This window comes from Alosa alosa, chromosome 1 (assembly GCF_017589495.1).
Source record: "Alosa alosa isolate M-15738 ecotype Scorff River chromosome 1, AALO_Geno_1.1, whole genome shotgun sequence".
Lineage (NCBI taxonomy): Eukaryota > Metazoa > Chordata > Actinopteri > Clupeiformes > Clupeidae > Alosa > Alosa alosa.
In genome coordinates this window covers 3,849,220-3,861,271 of record NC_063189.1, presented here as the reverse complement: position 1 = coordinate 3,861,271, position 12,052 = coordinate 3,849,220, and the positions used below count along the sequence as shown (strand labels likewise).

Sequence of the window (12,052 nt, the reverse complement as noted above, 5' to 3'; positions counted from 1 at the left end):
GAAGTAAATGCTGTTATCCTAACCAATGAAACATTTAGCGCAGCTTTGAAATCTTACGTTAAAATCTAAATTAGGCTATTATGGTCAGGGTCCGGATAGGATCACGTCACGGTCCGGACTCGGACCGCGGTCCGCCATTTGGTGATCCCTGTACTATGCTATAAAACTCTCTTTATATACTAATATATTTGTAAATTTCCTTTGGGATGAATAATGTATCTCGCTAACTAGCCAACCATAACCCCTCCTTCCTACCTACCGACGACGATACCAGAGCCCGTCTACGGAGAGCCTGGCCACTCTGTATTAAGTCCCATTGTACCGAATTTTGGTTGCAGTTCCACTGGGGGCAATCGCCATGAGTGCAAAATGAATGGGAGTCAATGGAGCTAGACGGCTAAATTTGTCTCTTTCACCTGATTGTCATTGACAAATCTCAGATTTGATTGTAGTTTGTATAACTTCAACATGGGTTATAGGTCAAAAGTTGAATGAACGAGTACTTATGTCCTTTTGATTTCTTACAGGTTGGGTCGTTGTTGCCCATAACACGCTAGCATTGTGCTAATGAATGACGTCAACACGTTTGAAAGGCTTTTTAGAACAATTAAGTGACTTTAAAAAATATAAACTCAACCAAGTGTATTTTCTTTGTCCCCCTTTTCGAATACAATATTCAATTTACTTGAAAAAAAATTATATCCCGAGAAAAGTGGATTTTGAGGGGTACAGCTCCATAGATCTCTATTCATTCTGCACTCGTGGACGAGCGCCCTCATGTGGAACCACAGAAGGAACTGCAACCAGTTCAGAAACCGGAAGTTTTCCGAGATTGGCAGTTCTCCCCTTATTAGACATTCTCTGACGATACTTTAAAATATTGTATATAATTAGCTCACTTTCTGATGCACTTCCTGCAGGATCAGGTAGATGGCGCTGTGAAGCAGCTGCTGGCTCTGAAGGCTGAATTCAAACAGAAGACGGGGCAGGACTACAAGCCTGGCATGGCCCCCGCGCCGGCCACTGCTGCCCCTACCGCCCAGACGTCCGCCCCTGCCCCTGCCCCGAGCCCCGGTCAGCCCAGCTCACCCCAGGCCCAGGCACTGTTCTCCCAGGTCTCCCAGCAGGGGGAGCTAGTGAGGAAACTCAAGACTGAGAAGGCCCCCAAGGTAAGTGGAGTCTCTCTCGTGCTCTTACAATGGTTCTTTCTCTTTCTTTCTCTCTCTCTCTCTCTCTCTCTCTCTCTCTCTCTCTCTCTCTCTCTCTCTCTCTCTCTCTCTCTCTCTCTCTCTCTCTCTCTCTCTCTCTCTCTCTCTCTCTCTCTCTCTCTCTCTGAAATATTTAACTATATTTCCCATTGATGGGAAAGTTTACTGAGACACCTTTTGTGATAATTTATAGCAATTTATGGACATAGTGCTTATTTTTAACTGATAAAAAGTAACTATTGACTACTGTGTTAATGCTACAGTAAATTAACTGCCAATATTTAAAAAAATGACCAATAACTGGTCCACCAAATAACAATAACTGGTCCACCATGTGTCAGATAATATCACCTTGACAATGTTGCACTGAAAGACACTGTGTGTGTGTGTGTGGTCACAATATGTGTGATTAATGATAACGATTGTGTTGCCCTGATTGTCACCGTGTGTGTGTGTGCTGTCCTCAGGATCAGGTGGACGCTGCGGTCAAGGTGCTGCTGGAACTGAAGGGCCAGTACAAGGCCCTGACCGGCGAGGAGTACAAGCCCGTCACGACCCCCGGGGCCCCCGGAGTTGGCACGGCCGGCGAGGACAAGAGCCGCAAGGAGCGCGAGAACAAGTCGGAGAAGCAGGGAGGAGAGGGAGGAGGGAAGAAGAAAGGAGGAGAGAAAACTCCAGCGAACAAGGACGGAGGAGCAGGGGGAGCCGGAGGAGGAGAGGGACCCAAGAAACAAACCAGGTGTGTGTGTGTGACTGTGTGTGTGTGTGTCTGAGGGAACTCCATTGAGGACTTCATGATTATGGTATTAATCTAGATCTAGTCATATTTGCTGATGGCACAGCCTGGCTTGTGAGAGACCCTGAGGTTGGTGATTGACATGGTGGGACTGATTGCAGGTTGGGACTTGAGGCCAAGAAAGAGGAGAACTTGGCTGATTGGTATTCGCAGGTCTGTGGAATAACCTCTTGTTTGAGCATACTCTGGCATTTGGTGTATTTGTATAGCTCAGTTTAGCACCAGTTTATAATATTGTGTAAATGTGGCAACTTAAACCTACATTTCTAATATTTGTGTTTGCAGTTAAAAACAGACTGTATCTAAAAGTTCAAAAAGAGACTTTACCTCCATCTTTACCTCATGGCAGACTCTTGAGTGTCTCCTTCCCTCCCTCCCTCCCTCTCGTCCTCCAGGTGATCACGAAGGCGGAGATGATCGAGTACTACGACGTGAGTGGCTGCTACGTGCTGCGGCCCTGGTCCTTCTCCATCTGGGAGGCCATCAAGGACTTCTTTGACGGCGAGATCAAGAAGCTGGGCGTGGAGAACTGCTACTTCCCCATGTTCGTGTCCCAGGCAGCGCTCGAGAAGGAGAAGTCCCACATCGCAGACTTCGCCCCAGAGGTGAGCGAGCGAGAGAGAGATGGAGATGGAGAGATGGAGATGGAGAGAGAGAGATGGATGGAGAGGGAGATGGAGAGAGGGAGATGGAGAGGGAGATGGAGAGGGAGATGGAGAGGGAGATGGAGAGGGAGATGGAGAGGGAGATGGAGAGAGGGAGAGGAGAGGAGAGGGAGAAGGATGGAGAGGGAGAGGAGGAGACAAAGGCAGGAGGAGAGGAGAAAGAATGAAGGGAAGGAAAGAAAAAAGATCAGGTTTAATGGTCTCTGTCTCTAAATTTGTATTATTTTGCCCATCTGGGGAGCGTAGTCAAACACACCCACAGAAAGAAGGAGAGCGAGAGCCACAGAGTGAAGATGGGGAGAGAGACAGATAAAGGCGCTTCTACATCCGACGAAAAGACCAGTAAAGGAAAATCTAGGAAAAATAAAATGATCTTGCTGGAGGACAGGAATACAGGAGAATAGAAGAGGAGAAATACAGGAGGAAAGTAGAGAAGGAAATACAGGAGAATAGAAGAGGAGAATACAAGGAGAGAGAAAGAATAGAGAATAGAAAGATAAGGAAGAATAGCGTGGATTTTAGCAAGGTAGATGAGACACCGCATCGTTAAAATGACGTGAAATGCTGACAAGAGGAGTTGGAGAAGGTAAGGAACCGGAAGACAGAAGGAGATCTGTTGGGAGAAATTTTAGAGAAATGAAGGAACACTGCGGACGCCAAAATGACTCGATCTTTTCGAACAGGGATCATCACTGACAATGGGACTTTATGTTTTACTGTTGTATTCCTGGAAAAGACAAGCATTGACTGTATTGAAATCAAAATGGCGTAGATCTTGCTGGCGCCAGGATTTTAGCCAGGTAGCGACACCGTGGCGTCAAAATGGCGTAGATCTTGCTGGCGCCAGGATTTTAGCCAGGTAGCGACACCGTGGCGTCAAAATGGCGTAGATCTTGCTGGCGCCAGGATTTTAGCCAGGTAGCGACACCGTGGCGTCAAAATGGCGTAGATCTTGCTGGCGCCAGGATTTTAGCCAGGTAGCGGCGACACCGTGGCGTCAAAATGGCGTAGATCTTGCTGGCGCCAGGATTTTAGCCAGGTAGCGACACCGTGACGCCAAAATGACGAGATCTTGCTGGCGCCAGGATTTTAGCCAGGTAGCGCTGACACCGTGACGCCAAAATGACGATCTTGCTGGCGCCAGGATTTTAGCCAGGTAGCGACACCGTGACGCCAAAATGACGATCTTGCTGGCGCCAGGATTTTAGCCAGGTAGCGACACCGTGGCGTCAAAATGGCGTAGATCTTGCTGGCGCCAGGATTTTAGCCAGGTAGCGACACCGTGGCGTCAAAATGGCGTAGATCTTGCTGGCGCCAGGATTTTAGCCAGGTAGCGACACCGTGGCGATCAAAATGGCGTAGATCTTGCTGGCGCGCCAGGATTTTAGCCAGGTAGCGCGACACCGTGACGTCAAAATGACGTAGATCTTGCTGGCGCGCCAGGATTTTAGCCAGGTAGCGACACCGTGGCGATCAAAATGGCGTAGATCTTGCTGGCGCCAGGATTTTAGCCAGGTAGTAGCGACACCGTGAAGTCAAAATAAGCGTAGATCTTGCTGGCGCCAGGTTTTCGCCAGGTAACCGCGACACCGTGGCGATCAAAATGGCGTAGATCTTGCTGGTAGCGCCAGGATTTTAGCCAGGTAGCTCGACACCGTGGCGTGAATCTTGCTGGGCGCCAGGATTTTAGCCAGGTAGCGGCGACGGTGGCGTCAAAATGGCGTAGATCTTGCTGGTGGCCAAAGTTTTAGCCAGGTAGCGCGCTGACACCGTGGCGTCAAATGGCGTAGATCTTGCTGGCGCCAAGTTTAGCCAGGTAGCGACACCGTGGCGATCAAAATGGCGTAGATCTTGCCTGGCCGGATTTTAGCCAGGTAGCGCGACACCGTGGCGATCAAAATAGCGTAGATGCTTATGGCCAGGATTTTAGCCAGGTAGCCTTTGACACCGTGGCGATCAAAATGGCGTAGATCTTGCTGGCGGCGTAAGTTTTATGAGTATTAGCCAGCGGTGCGCACCACTCATTTTTTTTTTTTTTTCAGGCCTGACAAGCGGAAACAGGAAGATGGACTAGTTGAGGGAATGGCGAGAGTTGCAGTGTTTTGTTACAGTGAGTGAATTTGTAATAGTTTGCTGGATAAGTTATTAAAGTTACCAGCGAGGGGTTGAAAACACATGGAATTAAGAGGAAAGAATAGAAACGATTTATTTTCAAACAAGAGGATATCTATTAAGGTACGGACAAAATCTCTTTTCCACTTCAGGAAATTACACAAACTCAGCCAGCTGCTGGCTAGCTAGCCAGCTAACTAAACTGTTTAAATTATTTAAAATGTCCTCGGGATGACTAAAGTATCTATCTATCTATCTATCTATCTATCTATCTATCTACCTATCTACCTGTCGCGCACCTTGGAAACTAGATGATAATGATGGTGGTAGTTGTGAATAGTAGCAACCAAGTCTGATTACCATCACAGGGGCTAACTAATAGCAGAGCCGTTTACATTCTCTGCTACTAGTGTTTTCTTAATGCAGCTTCTTCTGCTGTGTAGTAGTTAAGCGTTAATCTGTGTGTTTCACAACAGCGACACCTCTGTTCAGGAGAATATTGCAACTAGTGTCGTGACCCGCGACAGCGGCGGATAAATAGTTCTGGGCTTCTGTGGCGTCACATTTCAGCGCTACGGAATTAGAATTGGAGCCGGTATGGTAAACACTTAAGGAGAGGAGTGTGGCACTCCAGAGTGGTGAAGGACTACAGCTCTGAAGAGACACCAATCATTAGGCTGGGTTGTGGTGACTGGAAAACAACCAAAATAGATCTCAGAGGGTGCAGAGGGTAGGGAAGGCCAATCAGCGAGCGGGGCACTTTCTTATTCATCAAAGGCCTGTTATGTCTGCTGCAGGTTGCCTGGGTAACCAGGTCAGGCAAGACGGAGCTAGCAGAGCCGATCGCTGTCAGACCCACCAGTGAAACAGGTCAGAACCCCCATTCTCATGGCAACACACACACTACACACACACACACTACAGTCTTCTCCCAGTGAATTGTAATCATGTAAACAGTCTGGACATTAGGGAGGGGGCAGAGATGTAAAGTCCGGCTTCAGAAAGTAAAAGTCCTGCCATGTATTGGTTCTACCTGTGCACTTAACACAGGTGATCTCACCAATTAGCTGATCTACCTGACTTAAGAGTTATAGGCTGCTCATTAGAATCAGCTGATTAAGTGAATGGTTGGGATAAAAATGTGGCAGGACTTTTACTTTCTGATGCCGGACTTTTACACCTCTGGGGCGGGGTGAAAGTGTTTTGAAGTGAAAGTGTATTATAGTCTTGTATCCTGCCCATGTTAACCCTAATGCTCCTATCCTGTATTAAATATCCTGCCCATGTTAACCCTAATGCTCCTATCCTGTATTAAATATCCTGCCCATGTTAACCCTAATGCTCCTATCCTGTATTAAATATCCTGCCCATGTTAACCCTAATGCTCCTATCCTGTATTATATATCCTGCCCATGTCAACCCTAATGCTCCTATCCTGTATTATATATCCTGCCCATGTTAACCCTAATGCTCCTATCCTGTATTATATATCCTGCCCATGTCAACCCTAATGCTCCTATCCTGTATTATATATCCTGCCCATGTCAACCCTAATGCTCCTATCTGTAGTCTTGTATATATATGTCAGCCATGTCAACCCTAATGCTCCTGTGTATTCATGTATCTTGCCCATGTCAACCCTAATGCTCCTATCCTGTATTATATATCCTGCCCATGTCAACCCTAATGCTCCTATCCTGTATTAAATATCCTGCCCATGTCAACCCTAATGCTCCTATCCTGTAGTCTTGTATCCTGCCCATGTCAACCCTAATGCTCCTATCCTGTAATATAGTCATGTATCTTGCCCATGTTAACCCTAATGCTCCTATCTTGTATTATATATCCTGCCCATGTTAACTCTAATGCTCCTATCCTGTAATATAGTCTTGTATCCTGCCCATGTTAACCCTAATGCTCCTATCTTGTATTATATATCCTGCCCATGTTAACCCTAATGCTCCTATCCTGTATTATATATTCTGCCCATGTTAACCCTAATGCTCCTGTTCTGTATTGTTGTCATGTATCCTGCCCATGTCAACCCTAATGCTCCTATTTTGTATTAGTCATGTATCCTGCATATGCCAAATGGGTGCAGTCCCACAGAGATCTGCCAATCAAACTCAACCAGTGGTGCAATGTGGTGGTGAGTGTGTCAATGCCCTGCATTTCTCTTCCCCCTCCATGGGTCTGTGTGCTGGAGAGTCTCATCTTCCCCACTCCATGGGTCTGTGTGCTGGAGAGTGTCTTTGTACTCTCTCTCATCTCTCATTTGAGGATGTCTGAGAGCTGTGCTGTTAACATGGGGATAACGCCCTCTTCTGGTGTGTGTAAAAGCTATCTCCTACTCTCCTTCACTGCCATCTACAGTAGTCTCTGAATCTATGCACTGAAAAAAATCTCTTACCAAGTGTTATAATCTTATATTAAGATATAAAATCTAGTTAGTATTGTTTTTTAGTATAAAGATACTTACTTTGAGTCTGTCTGTATGCTGATGTATGTATCTCTATCTATCTATCTATCTATCTATCTATCTATCTATCTATCTCTCTCTCTCTCTCTCTCTCTCTCTCTCTCTCTCTCTCTCTCTCTCTCTCTCTCTCTCTCTCTCTCTCTCAGCGTTGGGAGTTCAAACACCCCCAGCCCTTCCTGAGGACCAGGGAGTTCCTGTGGCAGGAGGGGCACACGGCCTTCGCCACCAAAGAGGAGGCTGCAGAGGAGGTGAGGAGCGCAGGTGCAACACCAACACACTCACACACACTCACACTCACACACTCGCCACCAAAGACGCGGCTGCAGAGGAGGTGAGGGGCATGGGCTAACACACACACACACTCGCCACCAAAGAGGCGGCTGCAGAGGACGTGAGGAGAGCAGGCGCAACACACACACTCACAATCACTCTCGCATGCACACTCACGCACACTCGCTCACTCATATACACTCACTCACTCACATGCACTCACTCACTCACATGCACTCACTCACTCACATGCACTCACTCACTCACATGCACTCACTCACCACACACACACACACACACACACACACACACACACACACACACACACACACACACACACACACACACACACACACACACACACACACACACACACACACACACACACACACACACACACACACACACACACACACACACACACACACACACACACACACACACACACACACACACACACACACACACACACACACACACACACACACACACACACACACACACACACACACACTCGCCACCAAAGAGGCGGCTGCAGAGGACGGAGGAGCAGGCGCAACACACACACACACTCGCCACCAAAGAGGCGGCTGCAGAGGACGGAGGAGCAGGCGCAACACACACACACACACACACACACACACACACACACACACACACACACACACACACACACACACACTCGCCACCAAAGGCTGCAGGGCGTGAGGAGCGCAGGCGCAACACACACACACACTCGCCACCAAAGAGGAGGCTGCAGAGGAGGTGAGGCGCAGGCGCAACACACACACACACACTCGCCACCAAAGAGGCGGCTGCAGAGGACGGAGGAGCAGGCGCAACACACACACACACACACACTCACACTCACACACTCGCCACCAAAGACGCGGCTGCAGAGGAGGTGAGGAGCGCAGGCGCAACACACACACACACACTCGCCACCAAAGAGGAGGCTGCAGAGGAGGTGAGGAGCGCAGGCGCAACACCAACACACTCACACACACTCACACACACACACTCGCCACCAAAGAGGCGGCTGCAGAGGACGTGAGGAGAGCAGGCGCAACACACACACGCACGCACACTCACGCACACTCGCCACCAAAGAGGCGGCTGCAGAGGACGGAGGAGCAGGCGCAACACACACAATCCTCCTACGCGCACATGCACCTCCGCACACTAAGCTCACTCATATGCCTCCACTCCCACTCCCACATGCACTCACTCACTCACATGCACTCACTCACTCACATGCACTCACTCACTCACATGCACTCACTCACTCACATGCACTCACTCACTCACTCACTCACTCACTCACATGCACTCACTCACTCACTCACTCACATGCACTCACTCACTCGCTCACATGCGCTCACTCACTCGCTCACATGCGCTCACTCACTCGCTCACATGCGCTCACTCACTCGCTCACATGCGCTCACTCACTCACATGCACTCACTCACTCACATGCACTCACTCACTCACATGCACTCACTCACTCACATGCACTCACACTCACTAACTCACTCGCACTTACTCACTCAAGACAGCAGAACAAATAGATTGCTTGTCTGTTCTTACAGAGTGGGTGCACCAGTGTGCACCAGGTTTCCAGTAGGGGTGGGCGATATATATCGTCTGCGATAATATCGTGATTGTTGTTTTAACGATGTGCAAATTTACATTATCGAGTATTTAAATTACTTATGGGGAAAAAACACTCAAAATCAGGCATTGAAACCCCATACATTCACTAAATCCAGGAGGTGTATGCAAGAGAAGCCCCTTTGCAGCAGAGCAAGTGTCACATGATCATTAGTGGGTCCACGTTGTCACATGCAGGCCTAATGTTTGTTTTGTGCAGCGAGATCCAGACGTAGCCTACAAGGGATTTTGTGCAGCTACTTCTGTTCACGTAGCATTGATGAGACAGTCACATTTTTTCCTACATGGTATTATATGGAGAGAAAACATTTGCCTTTGATTATTTTAATAGTCCAGTTGTAAAACAAACAAAACTCTTCTCATGTAACCCTTTGTAAATGGACTGAAGTGCTCTAAATATCTATGTGTGTCGATTATACTAACGTTAGCATCTCTATGGGATTTCTCATATACGGTAGCCATAAGCTAGCATTAGTTTCTATTCTGTAACTTGGAATGCTAGCCTACATGATTTTCTTAAAACAAAACATGAAGGAAATAACTTGGATGTACTTTGCTGTTGGTCTGCTTAGTTTTACAGTGAATCCTAAAAGTAAAAAAAGGTTTTGAAAGGAACTTCAGCTTCAGACTTTCTTTGGAAACTGTTAGGCCTAGTCATCTTCTTTAATGTACCTAGCTAGACCATGTCATTACCACACACACACACAAGTGGGCAAAATTGGAAATGTCATAAGTGACAATGCATTGGTTGATTTGGTTAAAAGTCACAGGATAGGTTATTGGTTATTATTGTATTGATGCTGTTCATAAATAATGAGCTGTAAAGTCATTCAGACTTCTACATTTTTTTTTTTTTTAAAGGATATCGACTAATTATCGTTATCGTCAAATATCGAGAGATTATTTTTTGTCCATATCGCCCACCCCTAGTTTCCAGTGATGTTGCATACAGTATGTTTCTTCTGCATAAACCAACACACACACACACACACACACAGACAAGGGAGAACTGACTGATGATCTCTCTCTGTCCCTGTTTGTCTCCTCAGGTCCTGCAGATCCTGGACCTGTATGCGCGTGTGTACGAGGAGCTGATGGCCATCCCCGTGGTCAAGGGCAGGAAGACGGAGAAGGAGAAGTTTGCTGGTGGAGACTACACCACCACTGTGGAGGCCTACATCTCCGCCAGCGGCAGAGCCATCCAGGTGGGCACAGTGGACAGAAAGGGCCCATCGTCACGGTCACTCTCAGTGGTGTTGAGATTTATGTGGTGCATGTTGCACTGAAGACATTTAAGAGCGACGGTTGTGCTCTTTGCATTCTGCCCAGTTGTTTGTTTCACCAGCTATGTTTTCCCTTCCTCTTCCTCCTCTTCCTCTTCCTCCTCTTCCTCTCCCTCTTCCTCTTCCTCCCTCTTCCTCTCCTCTTCCTCCCTCTTCTCCCTCTTCCTCCCTCTTCCTCTTCTCTTCCTCCCTCTTCCTCCCCCTCCCTCTCTTCCTCTTCCTTCCTCCCCCTCCCTCTTCCTCTTCCTCCCCTCTTCCTCCCTCTTCCACTTCCTCCCTCTTCCTCCCTCTTCCACTTCCTCCCTCTTCCTCTTCCTTCCTTCCTCTTCCTCCCTCTTCCTCTTCCTCCCTCCCTTCCTCTTCCTCCCTCTTCCTTCCTCCCTCTTCCTTCCTCTTCCTTCCTCCCTCTTCCTCCCTCTTCCTTCCTCCTCTTCCTCTTCCTTCCTCCCTCTTCCTCTTCCTCCCTCTCCTTCCTCTTCCTCCCTCTTCCTCTTCCTTCCTCCCTCTTCCTCCCTCTTCCTCTTCCTCCCTCTTCCCTTCCTCCCTCTTCTTCCTCTTCCTCCCTCTTCATCTTAATCCCTCTTCCTCTTCCTTCCTCTTCCTCACTCGGTCCAATCTCAGGGTGCCACGTCTCACCATCTGGGCCAGAACTTCTCCAAGATGTTCGAGATCATCTTCGAGGACCCCAAGAAGCCCGGCGAGAAGCAGTACGCCTTCCAGAACTCCTGGGGCATCACCACGCGCACCATCGGCGTTCTCACCATGGTGCACGGAGACAACATGGGCCTGGTGCTGCCGCCCAAGGTGGCCTGCGTACAGGTGAGAGGAAGAAAAGGGTGGAGGGAGGGAGCGTTCACCTGTTGGGAAGGAAAGAGGGTCCACTAGAGGGTCCTGCTCTTGGTTGAGTTGGTATTTTACTTGTACTTTTCTTAATTTCTTTCTTTCTCTCCTTTCTTTCTCCCTCCCCCCCTCTCTCTCCCTCCCTCCCTTCCTCTCTCTCTCCCCTCTCTCCCCCCCCTCTCTCCCCTCTCCCCCCCTCCCCCTCCCTCCCTCCCCCCCTCCCCCCCTCTCCCTCCCCCTCTCCCTCCCCCTCCCCTCTCTCCCTCTCTCTCTCAGGTGGTGATCATCCCGTGTGGGATCACGGTGTCTCTGGCCGAGGCGGAGAAGGAGAAGCTCGTGGCCCAGTGTTCCAAGTACCTGACCCATCTGCAGAAGGCTGGCGTCCGCGTGCGCGCCGACATGAGGGACAACTACTCCCCCGGCTGGAAGTTCAACCACTGGGAGCTTAAGGTATGGCCACGGACCTCGACAAGAAACTCCAGATGACCTCTAAATGTTTCTCAACACCTACATGTACTGTAGCAGCTAGATGATGGAACTGTTGCTAGGTTACTGAGAATTTTTTGGTTTTGTGTGTGGTTCTCTGAAGTCCTCATTTGAGGTGAATGGGGTGGGTTTAGTTTTTTTGCTGAGTTACAAATGATTCTACATTTTGGTCGTAGGGTAAAGTGTTCCTTTCTTTCTGTTCTTATATCTGTTACTTTCTATTTCATTTCACTTTTACTTT

At 48.4% G+C, this 12,052-nt stretch overlaps 1 protein-coding gene across 1 annotated transcript in view; it reads left to right on the top strand.

Annotated features, from left to right (window-relative positions):
- The window catches only part of eprs1 (glutamyl-prolyl-tRNA synthetase 1), a gene marked incomplete in the record, with an annotated part of 40,995 nt that overhangs the window by 25,953 nt on the left and 2,990 nt on the right, over nt 1-12,052 (top strand). Inside the window, 10 exon segments of the mRNA XM_048250320.1 lie at nt 921-1,169; nt 1,676-1,947; nt 2,106-2,157; nt 2,400-2,609; nt 5,579-5,651; nt 6,851-6,930; nt 7,407-7,508; nt 10,252-10,407; nt 11,107-11,304; nt 11,602-11,775. Coding sequence (XP_048106277.1) covers nt 921-1,169; nt 1,676-1,947; nt 2,106-2,157; nt 2,400-2,609; nt 5,579-5,651; nt 6,851-6,930; nt 7,407-7,508; nt 10,252-10,407; nt 11,107-11,304; nt 11,602-11,775 — 1,566 coding nt within the window.